A 21,571-nucleotide genomic window follows, 5' to 3' on the forward strand; every position below is an offset into this window, starting at 1 on the left:
TGACTCAATTTTACACGGAAACTATAAACGTTACAAATTCAAGCTGTTTTAAATTCGGTGCTGATGAAATATTGACTCAAAGTAGGTGAATAAGAATTTTCCAACGTTTTTTAGAAATGGATGATAAATCAGTCGACTAATATCGTATACTTACATGTTGAGAAGTGGGTCAGATGAGAGAACGATCATTTATCTCTTGTACGTAAGCTTCGTAAGATAGAAAATCAAGAGTATTAAGATAATTCCCTTTCTTATTAATCGATTCATTGTTTTACATTGTGAAGTTTGTTTACAAAGGATACACGTGGCTTGGAGTAAACATTCAGAAAACAAACTGACTGCGCTCTGGACTTCGCAGTACAGTTTACCTCTTAAAATAAATAGATACGAGAATTTAAACCGAAGCACGGGACATGGGAATATTTCCTGGCGCAGATTCAAGGTTGGAACAGATGAAAATCTGCGTCTCTCTTTGGCCAAGACCCTGCCATAGTGCGTTGAACGCACGCCATGTGGAATTGCGGACGTCAAATGTGTTAAATTAAGAAAATATGGGATGTTATGAAATAAGTACAGTCTAAGATGTCGAAATAATGGCATTACATGGAAGGGAACCTCTTTAAAAACATTTGCACGAAATAAACAAGTACCTACCTAAATATTTGCGAAAACAAAGTCTTGGCGGAAGGAACGTTATTATTTTCAACAGTTTATTAATGTGACAGATCCTTGAACCATGTTTTTCACACTTTCCGCAGTGTTTCTCTAGATCACGAACTAAGTACCGCGTGGACCAAGGTCATTTTGAAATAAAATGACACGCACGATACGAAATTAATAAATTGGACATTATTTTGTTTACATAACGATTTTTGACTACGAAATCTTCGGCAAAGGTATTGGTAATCTTGCCGCTAAAAGATATACCTCAACAAAAATACGCATAAGTACTTAATATTATAATTGAGTCAACATGATATTAAGGAGATAACATGGCCCGATGATAAAGTATATTAAACGAGTTGAATTTTAAATCATTTTTACAAATTATCGCAACAAAGTTTGTGCATCAGCGCCACCGCAATTGCAACACGTTAGCTCAGACGACTCACTGTGAATTAGGCTGGAAAATGAATTCGGCCCATCCTTTCACATTGAGCGGCCATCAATAACGCATGCGCACCAATTTATTAAGCCACAAACAATCGACCTGATAACGGATTCAATCACAATGATCAATGCCCTTTATTCGTGACAATGCTGCAGGCAAAACCAGGATGAACAGCGTCAGGGAGTCATGAACTCGTGTGGAGGTCATGATATTTGCCAAAAATATCAAATAGAGCGTACCTAACTTTTCATATTGTTATCAATAAATAATTAGATAGATAAGACTACAACTTTCGCGCATTTCCATGTTATTAGGTTTCGTTGAATTAGGCCATTCGTTTGCACAGTCGACAAATTTTTCGATTAGATAAGTACCTAAGTACCTATATTTAGATTTGGAGTAAGTTGGTACCTACCTCCTATTTACCTATAGTGGTCTATATATATAAAAGAGAGAAATCTCCAAGGTTTTCTTTTTTAACCTTGTAACCCTTTAACCTTGCATTTTCCTACAAACACATTGTAGGAAATCACGAAATTTCCTTTGTGAACCCGTGACGTTTATATTTTCCGAGCTTCCGCCAACCTGCGTCAACTGCGCAGCAGACGGCGCGAGCGGGACGACCGTTTGTTATTGTTGCCTCTCGCTCTCGCAGCACGCTTCTTTGTTTTGGCGATGATATAAAGCCAAGTTGCGGGCGCGCCGCTCGAATTTACCACTGTTCTGCCGTGAGCCCAGGCGCTCTGCGTTTCGGAGCGGCTATTGATGCGCAAGAGTTGAAGAGCTAGTTGAGCAACGTGTGATTACACAGAACTGAAGTGCCACTTCAATCAGTGATTGGACTTGTGCAGTGACTGTTGTGAGTGCAGTGATGAGGCCCCCGACTGAGTTGGATGGAGGAGCGCGGCTGCCGGCTGAGGCGGAGGAGGGAGACCCGCGGGCGCCGGCGATGATGATCTGCGCGCGGCTGGCCGGACGAGCCATCATAAGGGTTGTTGGCCGCTGCGAGGATGCCCAGGAGAACAGGGAGCTTGGTGAGTCGCAATACAATTACTGTATACACAACATAAAAACGGAAATGAACTCGCAATTGCATGGTACTTCGAGCCGGATATTACAGATGCACCTAACAAAGAGAATAAATTTAACAAGCATGTACGAATACTAGATTTTACAAATTAGTAAATAAAGACGACCTGCGTAAATCCAGGTTTCCTCAAGCGGAAAAAAGAAACGCAAAAATAACAAAGGAACATGAATGGATAGAATATCAATGTCAGAACATCTATTCTTTTGTCTAACGATGCTTCGCTTTCTAACTGTACTACAACAAGAAGATTACTATTGCAAAACGACCTATTTCCATTTCCTAGTATAAAGTTCGTTCAACTAATTCAGCTAGACACATAAACACAATTTTTGCATGTAAACAATGCTTAGCAAACTAGTTTGTATACAGCGTTATCTTTAAATTGCGTATAAGATAACTCGAAATTCGTACTACTAACAAAGTGTGTTAATATTATAGGTACCTAATAACAATAAATTACGTCTGTAGTTTGGCATTTTTTGTCAAATAAACACGGCCTGATCGAGTAGCCCTAGCAGCCCTAAACACGACCTATCCAGGCCAAACGTACAAATTAATGAAATTTCTAATTCCTTATGTAGTATAAAAAATCTTATTCGTTACTTCTATCACGTGTAACGTTTAAACTAGGCCAATTCTCATAGACTGCAATCCTTGACACTACTATTAGCTAATCTGTAATATACTTAGTATACAAGAAGTACTTATTTATTTCTAGCACATCACTATCAGCAACAAAGTAATTAGGTCGAAATATTAATTTAGTTTAGCCGCTAGAATGAATCGCGCTAAGTACCTAGAGATCATTCGGATTTGTCAATGAAACAAATGACCATGACCTAATAGACTACTAAGAACGTAGTGTTAATATCCGTAGGTTAACAACACTATTAATGACTTAAGACGGCTGCAGTGGGTCTTTTCTTAAAGCAAGGTCACCGATTGTATGTTTGTTTTATTGACTTACTTACTTATATCATAAATAGTTATATAAAATGTTCGCCTTTTTATCTTTATTGGAGTAAGCAAAGCGAACCGCTACCCTTCAAAAGACAACCTTGAAGTATAGGGATAGTTTACCAGAGAATTATTTATTGTAATTATTGTCCATCATCAAAGACTTGGCTAGTTTCAGCACTGTTGAAGATTCAAAATAGAGGTCCAATTCAAGATATCAGGCAAAATTAAGTAGGTAAGTAACATAAAGCCTGTTGTTGAAAGCATTAATTAATTAATTAATTAATATTTATTTTTACTTCGGGAATGTTGCTGGATAAACTTTCGACATTGCATTTTCTCTGTCGCGTGCCCACTATACCGTACCTACCTAATAGCTGAAAATTTCAGTGCGTATTTGACAAGTGAAACAATTAGCCAGTGAAACGTTCATTATGTTCATATTACCTGCATTACATGCAATTTGGACGTATTATACACCCGGACATGTCATTCAGTCTATTGTGTTGACAAAAACCGCTATCTCGCTCTAGAATCGCTTTCACATGATTGTCGACTGATAACATATAATTTTAATTGTGTATTATAGAATGACATTGATAATAATCACTTATGAATAACGAACTCTTGAAAGTGTCTCGTTAGTCATTTTTATTATGGGAGCTAAGGTATTATCAAATCTAGCAATAAGTAAGTTTATATGGATATACAGGATGTTAGTGACATCATAACGACATGATTCTGAGTTGATATCAAGTAGAATTTTCCGGAAAATAATTTTAAAAAACACTAAAGCTTTCATTAATTTTCCGATAGAAAAATCCACTTGCTATCAACTCAGAATCATGGTCTGAATTATCCCCCTCAGAATTCATTACGATGTCACTAACACCCTGTATAAAATACGTATAAATAAAATAGATTGGTCGGTAGTTCTTCGAACACCGGAAGTCAGTATCATTACCACGAACGCAAAAATATCCAAGTATCATTTGTCTTTTGCTAATATTCAGTTAGAACTTAGGTATCTCGCCAATTTAAACTGAAAAAGAAAACATAGATTTTATAAATGATACTTTTAACGGTAACGATATTGACTATTGGTATTCGAAGACCCTACCTAAGTAATTCCTTCCTATTAGGTTAAGCAGCGCCAAAAGTTATGAGGATACAATAATGTAGCTACCCAGAGTAACTTTAGATTGGCAGTAGGTCTGCGAAGAAAACTGTATAGTCTTTAGGTAAAGTCGGTAAAGTCCTATCCTTGCGTAATGCATTCTTCCAAGTGGCCTTAGACACGCATCGCTGAGCTTCGTACCTAACTAAATTGTTTCAGCAACAACTCTACTTGTTGATTTAGTTACCTATAGGTATTAATTACATACCTACTTTATATTGCAACTACTTTATGTTTTTTTAGGAAGTTGAAATCACTTTAATGTATTTATTTAAATAATTATATATTTTTTTAAAGTTAGTTTTGCCATAGATCACCTTTCAAAACATAAACAAACGACTCAAAATTGAGTTGCAATATATTTCTCAATAATGATCAGTAATTAATAGGTACAATTTTATTTTTAATTTAATTATTAAATGTCGTGCGTGCTCTGATCTGATGATTGTTTTTTTGCGTTTTTAAGTAAGTATTTAATTTTTATTTCGTGTAAGTATGTGTACTAATATTAATAAATTATAATAATTATGTACCTGTTTTAAAATATACCTTAATTATTTCATTTAATCATGGTTGATTAAATCAAAAATAAATGTTGCACAATAAACATAACAAATAGAACAAATACATAATAGACAATTAAAAGAGGTACAATCGGCGGCTTTATTGCTAAACAGCAATTTCTACAGCTAAGCTTATTAGGATATCTCAATTTGAATAAGGCGAATGTAGGACATAGGTACCTATGCAAATCTGGGGGCACGGGAGTGCCCCCGCCAAGACGAGCAAAGCCAATTAGGTACTTCCACTTAAACGTTTTGGTGAATCGCCAAGTTCTTTTCAGTACACAGACATTTTCTTGTTGTGCCGGATGGAAATTTAAGCCCATCCAAATTTGTGTCACCCTGAAATAAGTACTTACACTTAGGCAATAGGTGCACCTACAGATCATTTCATTAAACACACAAATAGCCTTGCGAGAGTCGGATCAGGTTTCCGGATTAAAGATCCCATTGAAAAAACTTAACTCATAGGCAACCTACCTATTTGCCGCTCTTATACAACACGTGCTTTAGATGTTGATATGAGTGTCACGTTTGATGTGGACCTGTATGTAATAGATATACCATGAGTACAAGCGACGATTATTGCCTCACCAGCCATTACGTGAATTATGGGATAGGTATCATCGTTACACATATAGTAGGTTATAATAGGCACTCGCTTTATGTTACGGTAGATTACGGTTATGATATAAATTGCTATAGGTACTTAGCTATGTTGTAAAGTTTCGTTATGTATGTGGGAGGGAGCGGGAAAATAAACACTGAAGTCTTCATATAACCCACTATAAGAATAAATTAACACCTTAATATTCGAATTAGAGAAAAAAGCTTTCAGCGACGAGCACCCTCGTCATCTTCCATATTCCTCTTCTGTCCCTTTCTTTTGTATAAACCATATAGGTTCTTACCTACTTATATAAAAAAACAATTCAAGCAATAAACTTGAAGGTTTTATGAAAATATATTCCGCATTTATTTATTATTACTTACTTTTAATATCATATTAGGTTGCAGAACTCGTTTCGACATAGACAGTTTTTCTAAATAGGAATAAAAGTCTAAATGCACCCTGAGTCCTCCTAAAAACGCTTTTCGCTAACGCTATAGAATAGAATGAATAGTATGTCGCTAGCTTAGGTAACCTGCTTACCTATAACAATCTCGTACTTACTTACCTACATAGATTTATTCATTCTATTGCGTTAAGTAACGAAGGCAAAACATTTAAGCCCTCTCGTATTTACTCACTGACTTTTTCTTTAAATTGTCTCCCTCATCAACGAGTTTCTAATAGCGTTGTGATCGCGTAACAGCTTTCCATTTGAAGTTTTTGTCATTCCGGGTTACGCGGTTTACCAACGTAGGTACCTTGTTAAGTACAAAGATTAATGACTTTAAAGTGAAAAAAAAACATAAAACCAGAAGTAATAAACCATTAACGGCAAGAAAAGAAAGGTTTAAGTAAGTACTCTTGTTAAAAAAAATGTTGTAGTGAATAAATGAAAGTCAAGTAGGTAAGAATGATGAGATGAAATAGAGTAAGATAAGTAAGTACTTACTTCTTTGTTCTTCTTATTCTTCTTATGACGTGTGGGTTGTAAGGTGGATTACCAACCCCATCAAGCCTGGTGTCAGGGTTACTATTGAGCCGCCAAAGGCTTCTACTAACTTACATCAGTAAGTAGTAACCGGGACCAACTGCTTAAAGTGCCTTCCGAAGCAATGATCATCTTACTTTCGGACAATCAGGTGATCAGCCTGTAATGTAACCAAACTAGGGATCACAAAATTATTTTTGTGATATGCCCCCACCGTGATTTGAACCCGGGACCTCCGGATCGGGTGAGCACAATGCTTAAACCACTGGAGCACGGAGGCCATAATAGTACTACTTACCCGTATAGAAGAAGACTATCTATAATCTAACATGTTTGTTGCAAGTTTGGTGTATTTAAATTCGTAGTTGCGCACCATTGTAGAGATTGATTCTAACAATGTAGAGTAAGTACGTACCTAAGTACTCTATATTGATTTGGGCATCTGCCAAATGAGGCTTGTGAATACGTAGAACCCAGCTAGTGAAACACGCCAAAAAGTTCTAAAAAAAAAGATTGTGCTAAATCTTTAAAAGTCGAAAAATTAAGAAAAAAGCGTTCGAAATTATTATATATTATTTTCATCACGGTAATAATAATAATTTCTAATAATAATAAATTGAGTCTCAGATGAGTAAATGTTACGAGAATGAACCTCTTGTTTCACAATACGAGCTTAATGTAGAGTGGCTCACCGTTTGCCTCTGCTTTCGTAAACGAAGATATCGCGCCAAAAATTGTGAAACCACAAGGTCGACACTTGAGATTGAGTTAATGGCCTTTGTTAACACAAATATATTTCGTATAACTTTTAATTAAGTCTGTGTATGAAAGAGTTCGTTTGCAATATCTACTGTTCTCGTGTGTCTTAAGTTTTATCTAGTATAAGTTGGACAGAAAGGGTTACAAATGAGGAAGTGCTAGTAAGAGTAAGGGAAAAGAGACAAATACTGAGAATTATTGAGGACAGAAGAGGCAAGATGATTGGACACCTAATAAGACACGACGAATTTATTAAAAACATCATAGAAGGAAAACTAGAAGGAAAGAGAGGAAGGGGAAGACCAAGAAGAGCTTACATGGAACAGATTAAAGAAAAGGTTAACGTCGTGTCTTATAGGGAAGTCAAGGAATTGGCCTTTGATAGACTGGAATGGAAAATGCTACACCGACAAGAGCGTGGCTCTTAAATTGATGATGATGACAGGGTGTTAGTGACATCGTAACGACAAAACATAGATCTAGACACGCGGTAGTGTGTCAAGCCAATTTCAAGAAACAGATCTGGCGAGCCGCACCGTGTTATAGGTTATTCAGATTGTCATTTAGTATCTACCTACTTCTTCTCTTCTTTTAACGCTATCACTCCCTACTAAGACAGTACTCTAGACCACCGAGCATGCATATTTTATGCATGAAGTCTACGATCTTGATGAGAGTCAAAGAAGTGAAAGTGGTGTGTCAGGATCGTAGTAAGTGAAATTCTGTGGTCTCTTCCTACCCCAACGGGAAATAGGCGTGATCTTACGTATCCCCTTACTAAGTGTATGGCTCAAACAACAGATTTCCAGTCCTCGCGATCTTTTGCAATCTCTGTAGTTTACCTACTTAATTATAAAACTTATAAACAGTAGTTCATCGACACCAGGATTGATGAAGTCGGTCATTGATCTCACAAGAGAGGAAGAAGATCGACACAAAATTCCAATTTAAAAACAAACCAATACGTTTAGGACTTTAATTATGTGAGCACCAAACGGTCTAATACAACCATCCTGCCGGGCTAACATGTGCAAGGTGATAAAATTTTGCCACGGCCATTTTATCGACTTTTTGTCGATAAAGTAAATATAAACTTATCGATTTCGACAAAACTTATCGACTCAATCGATAATTTTATCACGTTAACAAAAATAGAACTTTCCATTGCAATTTACGTAAACCTGTTTTTAAACAACATCGTATATCGGTAGGTATATGTAATGTACCCATCGTTTCGCTAAAAATAAAACCACTTTCGACCATTTCCGAGGAAATGTGTTTTGGCTGGAACTAAGGCGCAATACCTAATATTAGTCAGTTATTTTAGTGTGGAAAAGGAAAATGTTTTTGCGCAGTAGATATACATATATCTACCTTCGTACTTGTACTTGAAGCATGTATCTCTCTAACGTTTATCCTCCGACATGCGGACCTACACCTTCATATGCGTGTAGATAATTGAGGTGTGCGAGGCCCGTTATTTCAAAGGTCGAGCATTTGAAAACTGCTAATTGTTATAATTATGCTATAATTGTCCAGTTACTTACCTTTTTAAACTGAATTTAGGTTCCTAATTAAAATCGAAGTACGATATGTAGATATAATTTATCTAATGAAATGGCCTACAAGTGTTTGCCCCCAATAAACCGCTGCCCCACTGCGTGTCACTGGAGATAGGTACCTAATCTGAAAACAGGTAGGTATATAAAAGAAAAATCTAATTAGGTATTAGTTATTCGGTATAATAGTAAGTAGAGTCTATTCACTAAAATCCAGATAGCTAAGCTAGATAGGTATCTACCGAACTACCGACCTACTTACATTAATTAGGTAAGTAGGTAGGTACCTCCAATTTTTTAATTCGTTCGTGTAGGATATATCGTCGATTATGTACAAAAATTTAGGTACCATTCGGTAGATTTACTGCATATTTTCTTCTATCTTTATTACTTACGATCCAATCCCGGAAGACTAGAAATAAAATAGTTAATGCGCTACATGCGGAAGACAAACGCAATACCGCGCATGGTTTTATTGCGTGCTAGCGAGACGTCGCTCGCATCGGTACGACAAGCGACGGATCTATTTAGAACCAACTCGAAACTCGTGCGCCATGATTTACAAACACGGTAGATTCCTACCTATCAAAGTTACGAACTGCGAGCACATGTTGACCTTAACGAGCCTTTTTATTCCATATAAAACGACTCGTGTCGTAAGAAATCGAAAGGTCACTGATCGTTTCACTTCCCAGTTGATTATTTATGATTTTAATAATGAATGAATCATTGTTGCCGAGTATATTGTAAAGCTGCAATTATAATCTTCCCCTCGGTAACATTTAAATTGGTCGCTATGTAAATAAAAAATACGAATTACGAAGTTTATAATTTTTTTTTACTAAAAAAGTTTCTAAACGGTAACTGTCAAATTAAATGAGAACGTCAATGTCAAAAGCAGCTGTTTGTGAAATAATAAATAAGTGTATCGAATTACTTTCTTTTTGTTATTTCTAACAGAAAATCAAGCTAACTACTTAATTGTGATAGCAGTTGAATAAAGATAAAAACTTATTTAAAAGAAAATCACCCCGATTATTTTCTTATTTCATTAAAACTAGCGCAATTTTGAGTGGTAAGCTTTCAATTTGCAAACTTGCTCCGTTTTATGGGTTTATAAATAACTTTGGCGGACGCACGTTTCTAAACAGTGTGATTTAGGCTAGTGAGAATATCGCGGTGCCCCTGAGACCATGGCTCTAGCTGTAACACGTGTGGTATTAAGGTGCGAAGAGGCACAAGAAAATCAAGTATTAGGTATGTGCTTCAGTTTACTTCAAAATTAGTTGGGGTAGAACTGTCTGCTATTAGCCTTTCTAGTTGGTGACGTAACGTACGAGTAGTGTTCGCGAATATTTCTGCACTAATAATGTCAAGGAATGAGTCCCAAAAATGTATAATTAATATAAAGAGAATCAATTCTTGCGTTAGTATGTAATAGGCGAGTATTCAAAGCGGCATAAATTACAATCTAGTGTGTAATTTATGAATAATCTAGTATCATGTTTCTTGCCCAACAAAAAACATGATTAGCACATCCATATTTGTTGAATGAAATGAAATTGATAGACAAAACAGGTTTTATGTAGCAAATTTTTACAATGTCACCTAAAAAATATATTTATTTTATTTATAACTTCATAATTTTAAGTTTTTGTTATCTTAAGATTTATTCTTTGTCTTTTGTATATTTCTTTTGGATATTAATTATTATACAGCTAGTATACTGAAGCATATCCTTTCCTTTTACAATCAGATTGAAGTACTCATGTTTATCCAATATGTGCTTAAGATATTACAAATTAAAATCATAAATGGCAAGGCGGTGGTGTATTATGGTGGTAAAAATACAATTTAATTTTATATTAATGTACTTTATTTATTATTTGCAGACCTATCAGAATGTCAGCTGATGCAAGTACCTGATGCGGTATACCACCTCATGCGGCACACGGAGCTCAAGAGCTGCGATCTCAGTGGAAATGTTATTACTAAGATACCTCCTAAGTTCGCAGTCAAGTTTAGTTTAATCACAGGTTAGTATCTTTCATTTTATTAAATAGATAAATAAAACAGAAGGTTTTTAAAGATAAAAAAATACTTTGTAAACTAGTTAGATATGTATTTTACTTTTAAATTTAAACTTCTTTAATATTGCTGTACATTACTTTTTTGTTTTTCACTTTAAATATTGTTGATATTCAAATTCAAAAATATCTTTATTCAGTAGGTAACATAGTTACACTTTGAATCATCAATTTTTACATAACGAACGTCTCATCTGCCTAAAACTACTGCAGCTTCTCACAACCTGTATAGCCGGGGAAAAGAAGCTGCAAGCCATGATACCATGTTAAATTACTGCCCATGGAATATTATTCATTGTATAACTTAATTAAAACTATCAGACAATTACTCTATTACCTTTACTAGAAGAATATGAAACAATGAGTTATTTTCATTCTGGCAGCAATAAAAGACATTAAAATCTGTGTGCATGGCAACAAACCCCAATTAAAACTCACATATTCAATTAAATAACCAAATTGAGTGGTTACAAGAAGTATTTTATTTTAAATATTCTTAACTAGCCTATTCGATCCCACTGCTGGGCAAAAGCCTCCCCTTGATTTACTCCTCTCGAATTTGCGCGATCTTTGGCCAAACCCTCCGATAAGCATTGAGGTCGTCACAGCATCTTTTACACGGTCTGCCTCGAGTTGTGGCGACTTCTACGCCGGCCCAGTCCCACGTCAGTTTAGCGGTACTTTAAATCATCTTTTTTTATATTTTTCCAGAACTGAACCTATCAAATAACCAAATGGCGAAGCTGCCAGACGAGCTGTGCACACTAGCGTGTCTGGAGCGGCTCGACATCTCGCACAACACATTCGTGGCGCTGCCACACATCGCCGCGCAATGCCCCAGTCTGCACACACTGCTTGCACACCACAACCAGATTATTGGTACTTGATACTTGATTTGTTATAACCTTAATGGTCAAGGTAAATTTATAAACATAAAATAAGCTCACGGCTGTATCCTAATTGGGCTAGTCAGAGATACATCCATCGCAATATTAATTAAGTCCCGCACCTCACCAAGCTCTCTGTTAGACCAACTTAATACATGGTGAGCCGTATCGCCGTCTATAAAGATCGAGTCAACAGTGTTAACAAAAACTGCAAATTGATACCTACATCATTATAGTATGGTATAGCATAAATATAGAACCACAGTCTTATTAAATATATCTACAGTAACCGTGACACAGCTCCTACATATCACGCGAAACAAGACGTTCCTAATCAATTGGCTCATTTAACGCGTAACAAAAATCTATATTAAAAATAAAACCATATCTGCTTATTAAATCAGACACTTCAGGCACTAAACTCGAAAAAAAACATCAAGATTTTCCTTACAATAGATGTCTTATTAATATCTCTGACTAACATCATGTTTCTCACCTTTTACAGAAGTGGACGTGGACAGATTAGCGCGATCACGAGCCCTCGAGTACGTGGACCTCAGTGACAACCCTATTCCACCACGAACATACGAAGAGTTGAAGCAGCTGTCACGACCCACGGTGTCCCTCACCGAAAGAGAAAAGGAAGACTGGGAGGAAGACATGTTGATATAGGGTCATTTTTTATCTATGGACTTTACATTCAGGGCCAGACATGGCTGGACAAAGTAGGCCCACTACAAGGGATTGGTGCAATAAAACGCCGAGAGGCCTGGCCCTAACTCAGCTGTGATTATCTCTGTGAAAAGAGGACAATACTATGTAGTGAATGTAATGCTTTTTGAAAAGTTGTTTATATGATTCGGATGTGGAAATCCTTTTTACAGTTTTCGTGGTGCTCAAGGAATTGCTTTGTACTTAATTAGAGTAAAGGTGAGGATGTTACAGTCACTTTGGCAAAGTCCACTTTTTCAAGTAAGCGGAAGTCCTCGAGGTTTATTATAATTAACAAAATTACAAGAAGTTTTCAAGATTATTTGTATATGAAATATGTCTATGATTATAAACTGTGTGTAATATTCAAAAAGTACTGAATTCGGTGTGATGGTATTAATGTTGATGTATCTCACTTTTGAATACTAGTCCATCATAATTTTATTGGAGTGCTTTTAATTATACGAGACAAGTACCTATTGTTTGTTTAGACTAATGTACTAGTTTTAAGAAATCAGAGAGTTCTTTGGGTTTAAATATGGTTACAATTACACTATGCAATATTTTTCTATCTCGATGAAATATATAAGTATATTTTAAAATTTTACATCTGTAGCAGTAGGGCTTTCAGACACAGTTTAAAACATATTAATATTCAAACAATAGTACAGCACTTAAATTGTCTTTAATTAATAACACATAGAGCCCAAAGAAAGTGACTGATGATTTGTAAATCACTTATACTTAAATTGACAAAAAATCAATGATATTCTTAGAGTTAAGTTTTATGATGAGATTTGTAAGAAATTAAGTTCATTAAAAGCATTTAATGCACAATACTTCACTTTTGTTTTATTTGACTTGAATGATGCGTTGAGAGAGTTGAATCTCTGAATAATTAATATATACTACAAACTGTTGAACTACAGTCGTATGGAACCAACTAGTTATATAGTGAGTAATTAATTACAACAATCGTTCGTCAGTTGCCGAGTCAAGCCAAGAAGCTGTTAAAAATGCTACGAACTTACAGTTAATTGAGGTAATTATACATATTTATACTTACATCAATGGTCGATGGAGGTCCGTGTTGCTCTATGACATCATCAATGGATGGAACCCAAAGGTTGAACGTGGATTGACCTCTTTTGCGACATACTAAAATCTGACGCTTAGCTGACACGTGGCTGACACACTTCAATAACCCACTAAAAAAACCAAGAAATGTAAATAAATCCTTTAAAAACTTCCCCTTGTGCTGTATATTAAATAAAAAGGAATTTACCCTATAAGTACTTATAACAAAACATAAATACTTATAAGCAAAAATGGCTGGACATGGAATGGATGACGATCCAAGCCTAAAAGGGCTGAGCCGATATTTTAACAGCTCTACAACCAGAGGCAGAGCTAATGTTAGTATCGTTTGTGAATTAATATCGAGTCCACTTTAAGCCTATAGTTTTGACCACTGAACTAGATATATGACTACTAGACAAAGAAGGCAGACCCCACCATCAGATGGGAATAATAAATGCCAAGGAGAGAGAGAGAGACTAATGCAAATATTCTTTCTGATAAGCTTCTTATCCACAGAAGATGGAAATAATTTAGAAGTCTTACCATGTACCTACATGAGTATCAAAAGTTATTTACGTTACGTGGTTACGTAGGACAAGATAAAGTATAAATATATGGCCAATCTATCCGGTATTTTGGGTAAATTCCCATTTATACCCACCCGATTTATTTAATTGCGAATTTTCCCCGGGTAGATTGCGCATCTATAGGTAACTCCTATGACGATTTACTCAATCATATTTTTCTGCTCTTTAGGCTTTACAGCATCGCTTATCGCGAATTCATGGTTTGAAAAAGAGTATCATTAATCATTTTCTATATATATCTTTTTTTTATATTGTTGTATACCCCTCAGTAGAGTAGCGTGGTTGAGTATACTCCATATCCCCTCCGGTTGATCGAGGGAAGGCCTGTGCCCAGCAGTGGGACGAATATAGGCTGAGTATGTTAACTTTTTAATTGATCTAAACTTATTCCGGAATTCTTAACAAAAATATTTATGATTATTTTCAGGTATCGAAAGTAACAATGGCCCTTGTCGTCATCTATTATTTTTACCGCAAAGCGAAAAAATGTAGGTATTTGAGTTCAAAAGTATTAATTTTTCTTTAATTTGTCCTTTACTGAACTTTTGAGAAGGAAGTCGTTCCAATATCAGCATTGGTAGGTACCCTATACGGGATATAGCGCGAAGAATTTTGTTTCTTTGTAAGCGTTTAATTTTTGCATGCTCATACCTACCTCTTTGCTTGTTTCAAAATATAATGAAGAATAATTACTTTTTATAATAAATAAACATGCGAAAATGAAATTTGCAGTCATCTATTCATTATTTAAAAGTAGTGAAGGATGTTTTGAGATTTTTATATCCAATCAAAGTAATAAATAAGTTCGGTAAAGTGAAAACAAAACGCTCGTTTCCCTTCCCCGCACTTTCTTCAACCTCTGAGCTGTCATTTTATCACTCACAGTAGTTTCGGAATTACATAAGGGCAAAATATCAAACTTGTAAGGTAATTCAGTAATATTTTTAGTTATATGAAACTATATTTAATTTCAATATATGTTTTTGTAACCCCTGCGTCATTTAAAATAAAATTTCCAAAGAATAAGAGGTGTTTACGGCGTAATTTATACTTCTTGTAAAATCTTGTCTCTTCTCGTATTTTAGAATGGCCGGAGACTCTGTTGATGGATCTGAGCTGAAAGGCTTGGCCAAATACTTCAACAGTCAAACATACACGGGCAGAGCAAATGTAAGTAACTTATTCGTTTAAGTAAAATTTGAGGTTATGTTGTATGTAAAGGTTCAACTTTATGAACAATAGGTTTTTTATCATAATGGCTGAGAATTTTTAAATTCACATAATGTCATCAACATTTATTTACATACATACATAAACTCACGCCCGTAATCCCAAATGGGGTGGGCAGAGCCACAAGTAATCAAAGACAACTTGCAGCCACTGTTGATACGAAGTCCTAAGATGGATATGATGAACCTTATGGTGATAAGGGATCAGCCTATCGCCCATAACATTAGTCCATCATGTTAGAGGACGCAATCCCTCTGTCGGTTTTTACGACATGCCCGGGAAGACAAGCAGCTGAACGTGTTCTATGTTTTTTATTTGCTCCCTCTAACTGTTATAATTTTGTGTCTGTACCTATGTCAATTTAAAACAATAACTTTCTTTTACAGGTGGCGAAGGCAACCTATGCATTCTTTGGAGTTGTGATTCTGTACAACATCCTCAAACCGAAATCAAAGTAATGGCGATTTTCCATGTTAATTTATGATTTTTGTTTTAGTCTCTTATTTTGTTAAGAGTAATGTATATTAGGAAGCCATAAAATCATGTAAATCCTACTTCATGTAGTTTCTTCTGTTCCTCCATTCTGTTTCATTATGTTGTTAGATATTGTACAAGTCTATACTTCTATTTAGTAGTCATGTATCTTATTATCTATAAGTAATTTTAAAGACTAGATTCATTGTTTTAACTTACATTACAGCAAAGAAGAATATTTATAATCATTGAACAGCACTTGTTGGCAAAAAAATCATCCGATATTTAACATTCAATCCAGCATACTGAAAAACAGACAAAGCTATTTGAAATGAAAGTCAAAATAATTTAGATAAATACTTTATTTTATTGATGTTATTTGTATGCATATAGAAAATAAATAACTCACATACATTAATAAATTATAAACTTATCCTTTCAGTATTTTAATTAAAGCAGACTTGGTTATGACCAGTGCATATTTGTAAATTTTCTTTGGTGTTAATATTGAAAATGATAACATTCTAGAATTCACTTAATCGTAACTAATAACAATTGATTAATCAAATCCAGAAAAGTTGGTAATACATTTTTAAAAACTATGGAATTTATCTATTGAAAAGCTGAACTTTTGTAAGCTACTAAATTAACACCACATATCGACTACATTGTGCGTGCTACAAGTCAGTATAAAATTTAAAACCTAGTAATGAAGCACTAGCACCAAATCGCAATGATAAGAGTAGATAACTATAGCAAAGTGAGATCTAGAGCTATGAGTAAATACTTGCAGACAATCTACAACATGTTTCCAAAGCAATGAGAATAATAAGAACTAGTTTCACCCTTTCTCTGCAAGGGAAATAAAGGTAGAAGAATGTTATTTTTAATAAATAAAAACTCCACAAAATAGGAAACTAAATATATATATTTTTAAACAACTGAAGAATGATATTTGGAACTATTTTTAAATTTGAATAAAAATTTGTTATTTTTAAGTAGGAGCCCGCTACTTGAGATTGTGATACGAAGAAAACAACTTTGCAGAGAAAGGACACTATAATGTACATAATATGAATTTCCCCACACATTCCCATCAATATGACTAGCTTTTCAGTTGTTCCTTAAAATGCACCTTCATTTACAAAACCTATCTAACTCCAAGGCAGTTCAGATATCCTCCAACCAATCACAGTACGCTCCCAATACTTTATAAAATGGTGTTCATAATTCTGGGCCGGCTCACGAAATTAATGAGTGCCTATTATAAGTAATAATAAAATAAAGCACTTCAACCAGACAGTACAAATCGGAATTTTGCACAAAAGAAACGAAATGTGCAAGCAATCCTATAAGTCGTCCGAGACCTCATGCTTTGGTTGTAATGCAGCTAACAGAACATTTATTTATTTAGGTACCTATAACTGTCTTAATATCATATGTATGTATCATAATTCAAAGATAATACATACCTTACTATAATATTATATAAGCATATAAGTACCTCACTTTTAGATATGATTGGTAATTGTTACAGATTTAATTAATATCATATCTAATATCACCTCACGGTGGTCTTACGACTCTCCTTAGTTGGTCAGGACTTTGCAGGCCTTATTCGCCAGATTGTTCGAAAAAGTAGATGATTCCGTGCTTCGTAAGGCACGTTAAGCCGTTGATCCCGGCTATAACCGTAAAATACCTCCACCAAACTGCAGTGGAGCAGCGTGGTGGAATACCCTCCATACCCCCTGCGGTTTCATGAGGGGAGGCCTGTGCCCAGCAGCGGGACGTGTATAGGCTGTTTATGTTATGTATATCTAAAATGCAAAGTAAAGGACAGACTAAACATTGAAAATTCTGTTACCGACCCAGTGCCTATATAAGATTCCAACAACTTTATAATATAAATACGATAATTCTATAATATCAAACATCCAATACATTCAACACGAATCTCAGTGTACACAAATATGACAATACAAAGACTTAGCTCTTAATGTGGCTGTATAGTTTGTTTAAATAAGAGTAAGCTATATAAGAGCTGCAATCCTATTAGGAAGATAAAGTTAGGCAAGTTACTGTAGACTTGACAGAGTCATTGTTATAGACAGAATTAGAATTTTTTAGCGCGCGGATGACTATGACAGGAGGGCGCTGGTGTGCAACTGTTAAAAATTATGTTTTCATAGGATGCGGCGTTAGTTCCGATTATGGCCACGCGTCAAAACATCCCTGTCGGTATTCACAGTATTCATTCTAATTGCATTTTATAATACATCTGATTTTCTACAAATCTTATTTTTCTTCTGAGTGTAACGGAATTGCAACTCCCATTGGCAAAGGAACAAAATCGTTTAGCGCCACATGTTGAATACTTCATAGTTTCCTTTAGATGTTTTACAGAAATACACAAATCACGACAATTAATATGGAATGCGGCAATGCTGCCTAATCGTTGTTTTAGTTCAGACATACTCCTACATCTTAGAGTTTCATACATTTGGCCAAGCTTAGGAGCTCCCAGAAATCTATGTCTACATAGATTCGTAATAAAAAAGAGAAAATTTTCTCTGTAACTCGAGCATGAACAACTCACTGGGAGGACCTTTATCTCAGAAACTACGCTATGGATGGAATGCAATAATGGAAATCAAGCTGCAAAGCTCTCATAACATTAACTTATATTGCCGTACTTACAATATAAGGAAGTCCTATACTTTTACAAGATCGCGAACATCGAGTATAAAAAGTATAATTAAATATCATCATTATAACGAGTATAAGATTATAATGAGTATTCAAAGCAAAAATGCGATGAATTTTAATAATAATTTGTCAATTATTTAGACCCGTTAATTGACGCCCTACTTTAAAAGTAACATACGTAAAATAGAGTCTTGATGATGACGAATTTGACGGATGTTCTCTCGATAAACTTACGTAATTTCTGATAACACACTGGGATTTAATTTTACACTTCGGAAGATATGGTTATGATAATTTCTTCTTTCAATATTTTGAAGTTCGTTATCACCTTGTTAAAAATGACTTATTAATATCAGTTTCTGAATCAGATCTTAAACCCATTTTCTTTGTTATTGCGTATTTATTAGAGCCATGTGGGCGCTCTAGTGAGTGTGTAGAGCGCGGGCTGTGGTTGCGCGGTGGGCACCGGCGTGGTGGCGTCTTCGGAGTCTGACTCCTCTGAAGACACGCGCTCAGCCGCGCTAAGAGCCACGCGCGCATATTCGTCCGTATCTATGCTCTTGCAGAAGTGGATTGCGTACCTGTAAAGAAAAGCATTGATCTAGAAGTCCTGCAAATTACTAGAAAAATTCCATGTACGTATACGGGTGACTAGTTTATTCGCACATAAGGAAGAGCCTTCCGCCCGCAACTTTGTTCGCGTTAACTTCAATCACCGCACGACGCGCGTTTTTCCTATACGATTTCAGGGAAAAAACTATCCTATGTTATTCCCTAGGTGTCAAACTGTTTCCTTATAAAATTTTATCTAAATAAGTTCGACGGTTTAAACGTGAAAAGGTAGCAGATAGTTACTTCGCATTTATAATATTAAAGGATATCTTTGACTTCTCATAAATAATTAATGTAACGATCGCTAGGGCATACACTAATCTTAGAGCTAATGCATAGGTCAAACTTGTTCGGATGGTATAGTTCGTCACGATAGATAGGTTTTTGATTCAATATTACGTTTTGATCCAGAAATCCTATCATTACAATTAGTCGGATATTTAAGTAAAAGTTCAATATACATACCGTAGTTTCTCCCGAAGCACGGCTTTGCAGGAGTATCTCGGCATCTTGAGTAGGAAGAAACACGTGTAGCTTTCAGGCAAGAAGTGGTCGGGCGGCTGGTACTTGTCGAGCACCTGTGCATTTAAAATATAGCCCTATAAATATATTCTTCTATCCTGTGAGTTCTAATTTCGGATTCACGGATTTTCGGAGTTTTTCGGATTTTGGTAATCTTACCAACCTCAATCCTGACGTCAGGGTTATTATTAAGCCGCCAAAGGCCTCTGACATGGCTTATGTAACGACTACTTAAGTACACCAGTAATTAGTAACCGAGACCAACGGCTTAACGTCCCTTCCGAAGCACGGATTATCTTACTTTCGGAAAAATATAGACGAAGGTAGCGACGTACCACGGAAAGATAAAATCATAACATTATAGGGTAGGTAGGAGAAATCGAAGGTCATACAAATATCTTGCAGAAGAGAGTGTAAAACACAGTTTTCTTTGCTCCAAAGCTATTACAAACACTTGTACACATGTTTATGAAGAATGTTATCTAGTTTTTGTTGAACTGTTATGATTCGATTAAACTTTGCTAAGCTGTCTAATTCTTAGTCTCTTATGTATCGAGATACCAGACACAATAGATTTTACAATGCGTCTGGTTAAGGTCTGCATTCAGATAGACTGTTAAAGGTGCTAAACGCTACTAGAACTTTTTATAGTAACTCCTGTTGAGATGCAATATTACCTGTAGTACAAAGTCCCTCTGCCGCGGATCTTGCGGGGCCCGAGGTAGGCGCGTGCGGCCCCATACGAACCGCAAGAACAGAGCTCGTTCACTCCCGGACAACTCTTCCATCACTTCCCAGAACCACTGCACTAGTGGAGCGTTTGGTTCTACACCTGTACCAAATACATATTACAATTAAGAATCTATACCAAATACCATCAATGAATAACATTCCTAACAACATTTTCAGCATACCTGGTGCTATCTGTCAACATTGTACCAGGCTAGGACTCCCAGTTTCGTCAAACAATTACTTCATTCGACAATCATACATTATTCTTATGTTACTTCAGTGCGCCTTTACAGAGAGGAGCACAGTTGGTACAGTAACATACAACACCTATTCGTTGAAGTTTTTATACTTAATAAGCTACTTGACAATCCAGTCAAATGAGATACATTTTACGGAACGTCAAAACGAAAGTTTTTATTTGGAATTTGTATGGACATTCTGTGACGTCATCAGTAAAAGCGGTCAAACGTCGTACTCATTGTTACTTAATTCATAAATAAAATTCGAAAATAAGTCGAAAAGTTTTACAAGATTGATTTTTGCTCATCGTATTCTGCTTTCTATTTCTAGATTAACATTTTATAATATATTTTTGGCCGAGTCAAAACCTATTATACGATCCACGATGACATGACGGATGCGAACTTCTTTAATTTATTATCGCGAGCTCGACGATGGAACACGCTATCACGCTATGGCAATATAAGGTTGTGTACTGTACCTTTATAAGTAGCAGAGGCTCGCAGCGCGTGCACGGGTATGTCGGGCGAGCCGCAGACGAGCGTCTCGAGTTCGGCGGCGCTGAACAGGGCCAGCAGCGGCGCCGGCACCACGCGCGACATGCCGTCGCGGACCGCGCGCACTTGCTCGTCGAACTCGTGCAGTCTGGTGCGGAGAAGAATACATTCCAAAATCTCGTATTCGCTCTGAGTAATGTTAAGGCCGGTCGCATTTTGGATACGTTTTACTACAAATTCGACTCGTGTGAGTACGTACAAATATTGGTATATGTCAACCAACACGCACCCATTACGCGCACGTCAAATGGGATATGAATAAAAAAACAGAACATGCGAAATGCGACAGAAGGATTGTGTCCTTGATAGGCTGATCCCTTGTCATT

The 21,571-nt window shown here is 36.0% G+C and overlaps 3 protein-coding genes across 5 annotated transcripts in view; 2 read left to right on the plus strand and 1 right to left on the minus strand.

The window, feature by feature from the left end:
* The first annotated feature begins 1,811 nt into the window (after nucleotides 1-1,811).
* On the plus strand, nucleotides 1,812-13,341 carry LOC126380936 (leucine-rich repeat-containing protein 57). 2 transcript variants are annotated; one of them, XM_050030514.1, is made up of 4 exons: nucleotides 1,812-2,145; nucleotides 10,710-10,853; nucleotides 11,616-11,783; nucleotides 12,297-13,341. In XM_050030514.1, the coding sequence occupies exons 1-4, from the start codon at nucleotides 1,983-1,985 to the stop codon at nucleotides 12,461-12,463; spliced, it is 642 nt and encodes a 213-aa protein (XP_049886471.1). In that variant the 5' UTR covers nucleotides 1,812-1,982; the 3' UTR covers nucleotides 12,464-13,341. The 2 variants fall into 2 exon arrangements, with proteins under 2 accessions (XP_049886471.1, XP_049886478.1); XM_050030521.1 differs by lacking the exon at nucleotides 1,812-2,145 and adding an exon at nucleotides 9,772-10,074.
* Nucleotides 13,342-15,015: 1,674 nt separating this feature from the next.
* On the plus strand, nucleotides 15,016-15,953 carry LOC126381073 (uncharacterized). Its single transcript, XM_050030618.1, has 3 exons — nucleotides 15,016-15,096; nucleotides 15,255-15,339; nucleotides 15,786-15,953. Exons 2-3 carry the CDS (start codon nucleotides 15,256-15,258, stop codon nucleotides 15,855-15,857), a joined length of 156 nt encoding a protein of 51 aa, XP_049886575.1. The 5' UTR covers nucleotides 15,016-15,096; nucleotide 15,255; the 3' UTR covers nucleotides 15,858-15,953.
* A 264-nt stretch (nucleotides 15,954-16,217) lies between these two features.
* Nucleotides 16,218-21,571, minus strand: part of LOC126379693 (probable E3 ubiquitin-protein ligase HERC2) — a 53,808-nt gene continuing 48,454 nt past the window's right edge. For both annotated transcript variants that reach the window (XM_050028524.1, XM_050028516.1), the window contains exons 85-88: nucleotides 21,170-21,333; nucleotides 20,394-20,548; nucleotides 19,660-19,772; nucleotides 16,218-19,163 (exon numbers count right to left, since the gene is read on the minus strand). In XM_050028524.1, coding sequence (XP_049884481.1) covers nucleotides 18,986-19,163; nucleotides 19,660-19,772; nucleotides 20,394-20,548; nucleotides 21,170-21,333 — 610 coding nt within the window. In that variant the 3' untranslated portion in view covers nucleotides 16,218-18,985. The remainder of the gene's footprint in view (nucleotides 19,164-19,659; nucleotides 19,773-20,393; nucleotides 20,549-21,169; nucleotides 21,334-21,571) is intronic.

The sequence above is a fragment of the Pectinophora gossypiella genome, chromosome 3 (genome assembly GCF_024362695.1).
Source record: "Pectinophora gossypiella chromosome 3, ilPecGoss1.1, whole genome shotgun sequence".
Lineage (NCBI taxonomy): Eukaryota > Metazoa > Arthropoda > Insecta > Lepidoptera > Gelechiidae > Pectinophora > Pectinophora gossypiella.

What these genes read in the sequence shown, in the direction of transcription:
- LOC126381073 (XM_050030618.1), top strand. Translation starts at nt 15,256, where the DNA reads ATGGCCGGAGACTCTGTTGATGGATCTGAGCTGAAAGGCTTGGCCAAA. An exon ending in CATACACGGGCAGAGCAAAT is followed by an intron (nt 15,340 to 15,785) that starts GTAAGTAACTTA and finishes TTTCTTTTACAG; the next exon opens with GTGGCGAAGGCAACCTATGC.
- LOC126380936 (XM_050030514.1), top strand. Translation starts at nt 1,983, where the DNA reads ATGAGGCCCCCGACTGAGTTGGATGGAGGAGCGCGGCTGCCGGCTGAG. An exon ending in CCAGGAGAACAGGGAGCTTG is followed by an intron (nt 2,146 to 10,709) that starts GTGAGTCGCAAT and finishes TATTATTTGCAG; the next exon opens with ACCTATCAGAATGTCAGCTG. An exon ending in CAAGTTTAGTTTAATCACAG is followed by an intron (nt 10,854 to 11,615) that starts GTTAGTATCTTT and finishes ATATTTTTCCAG; the next exon opens with AACTGAACCTATCAAATAAC.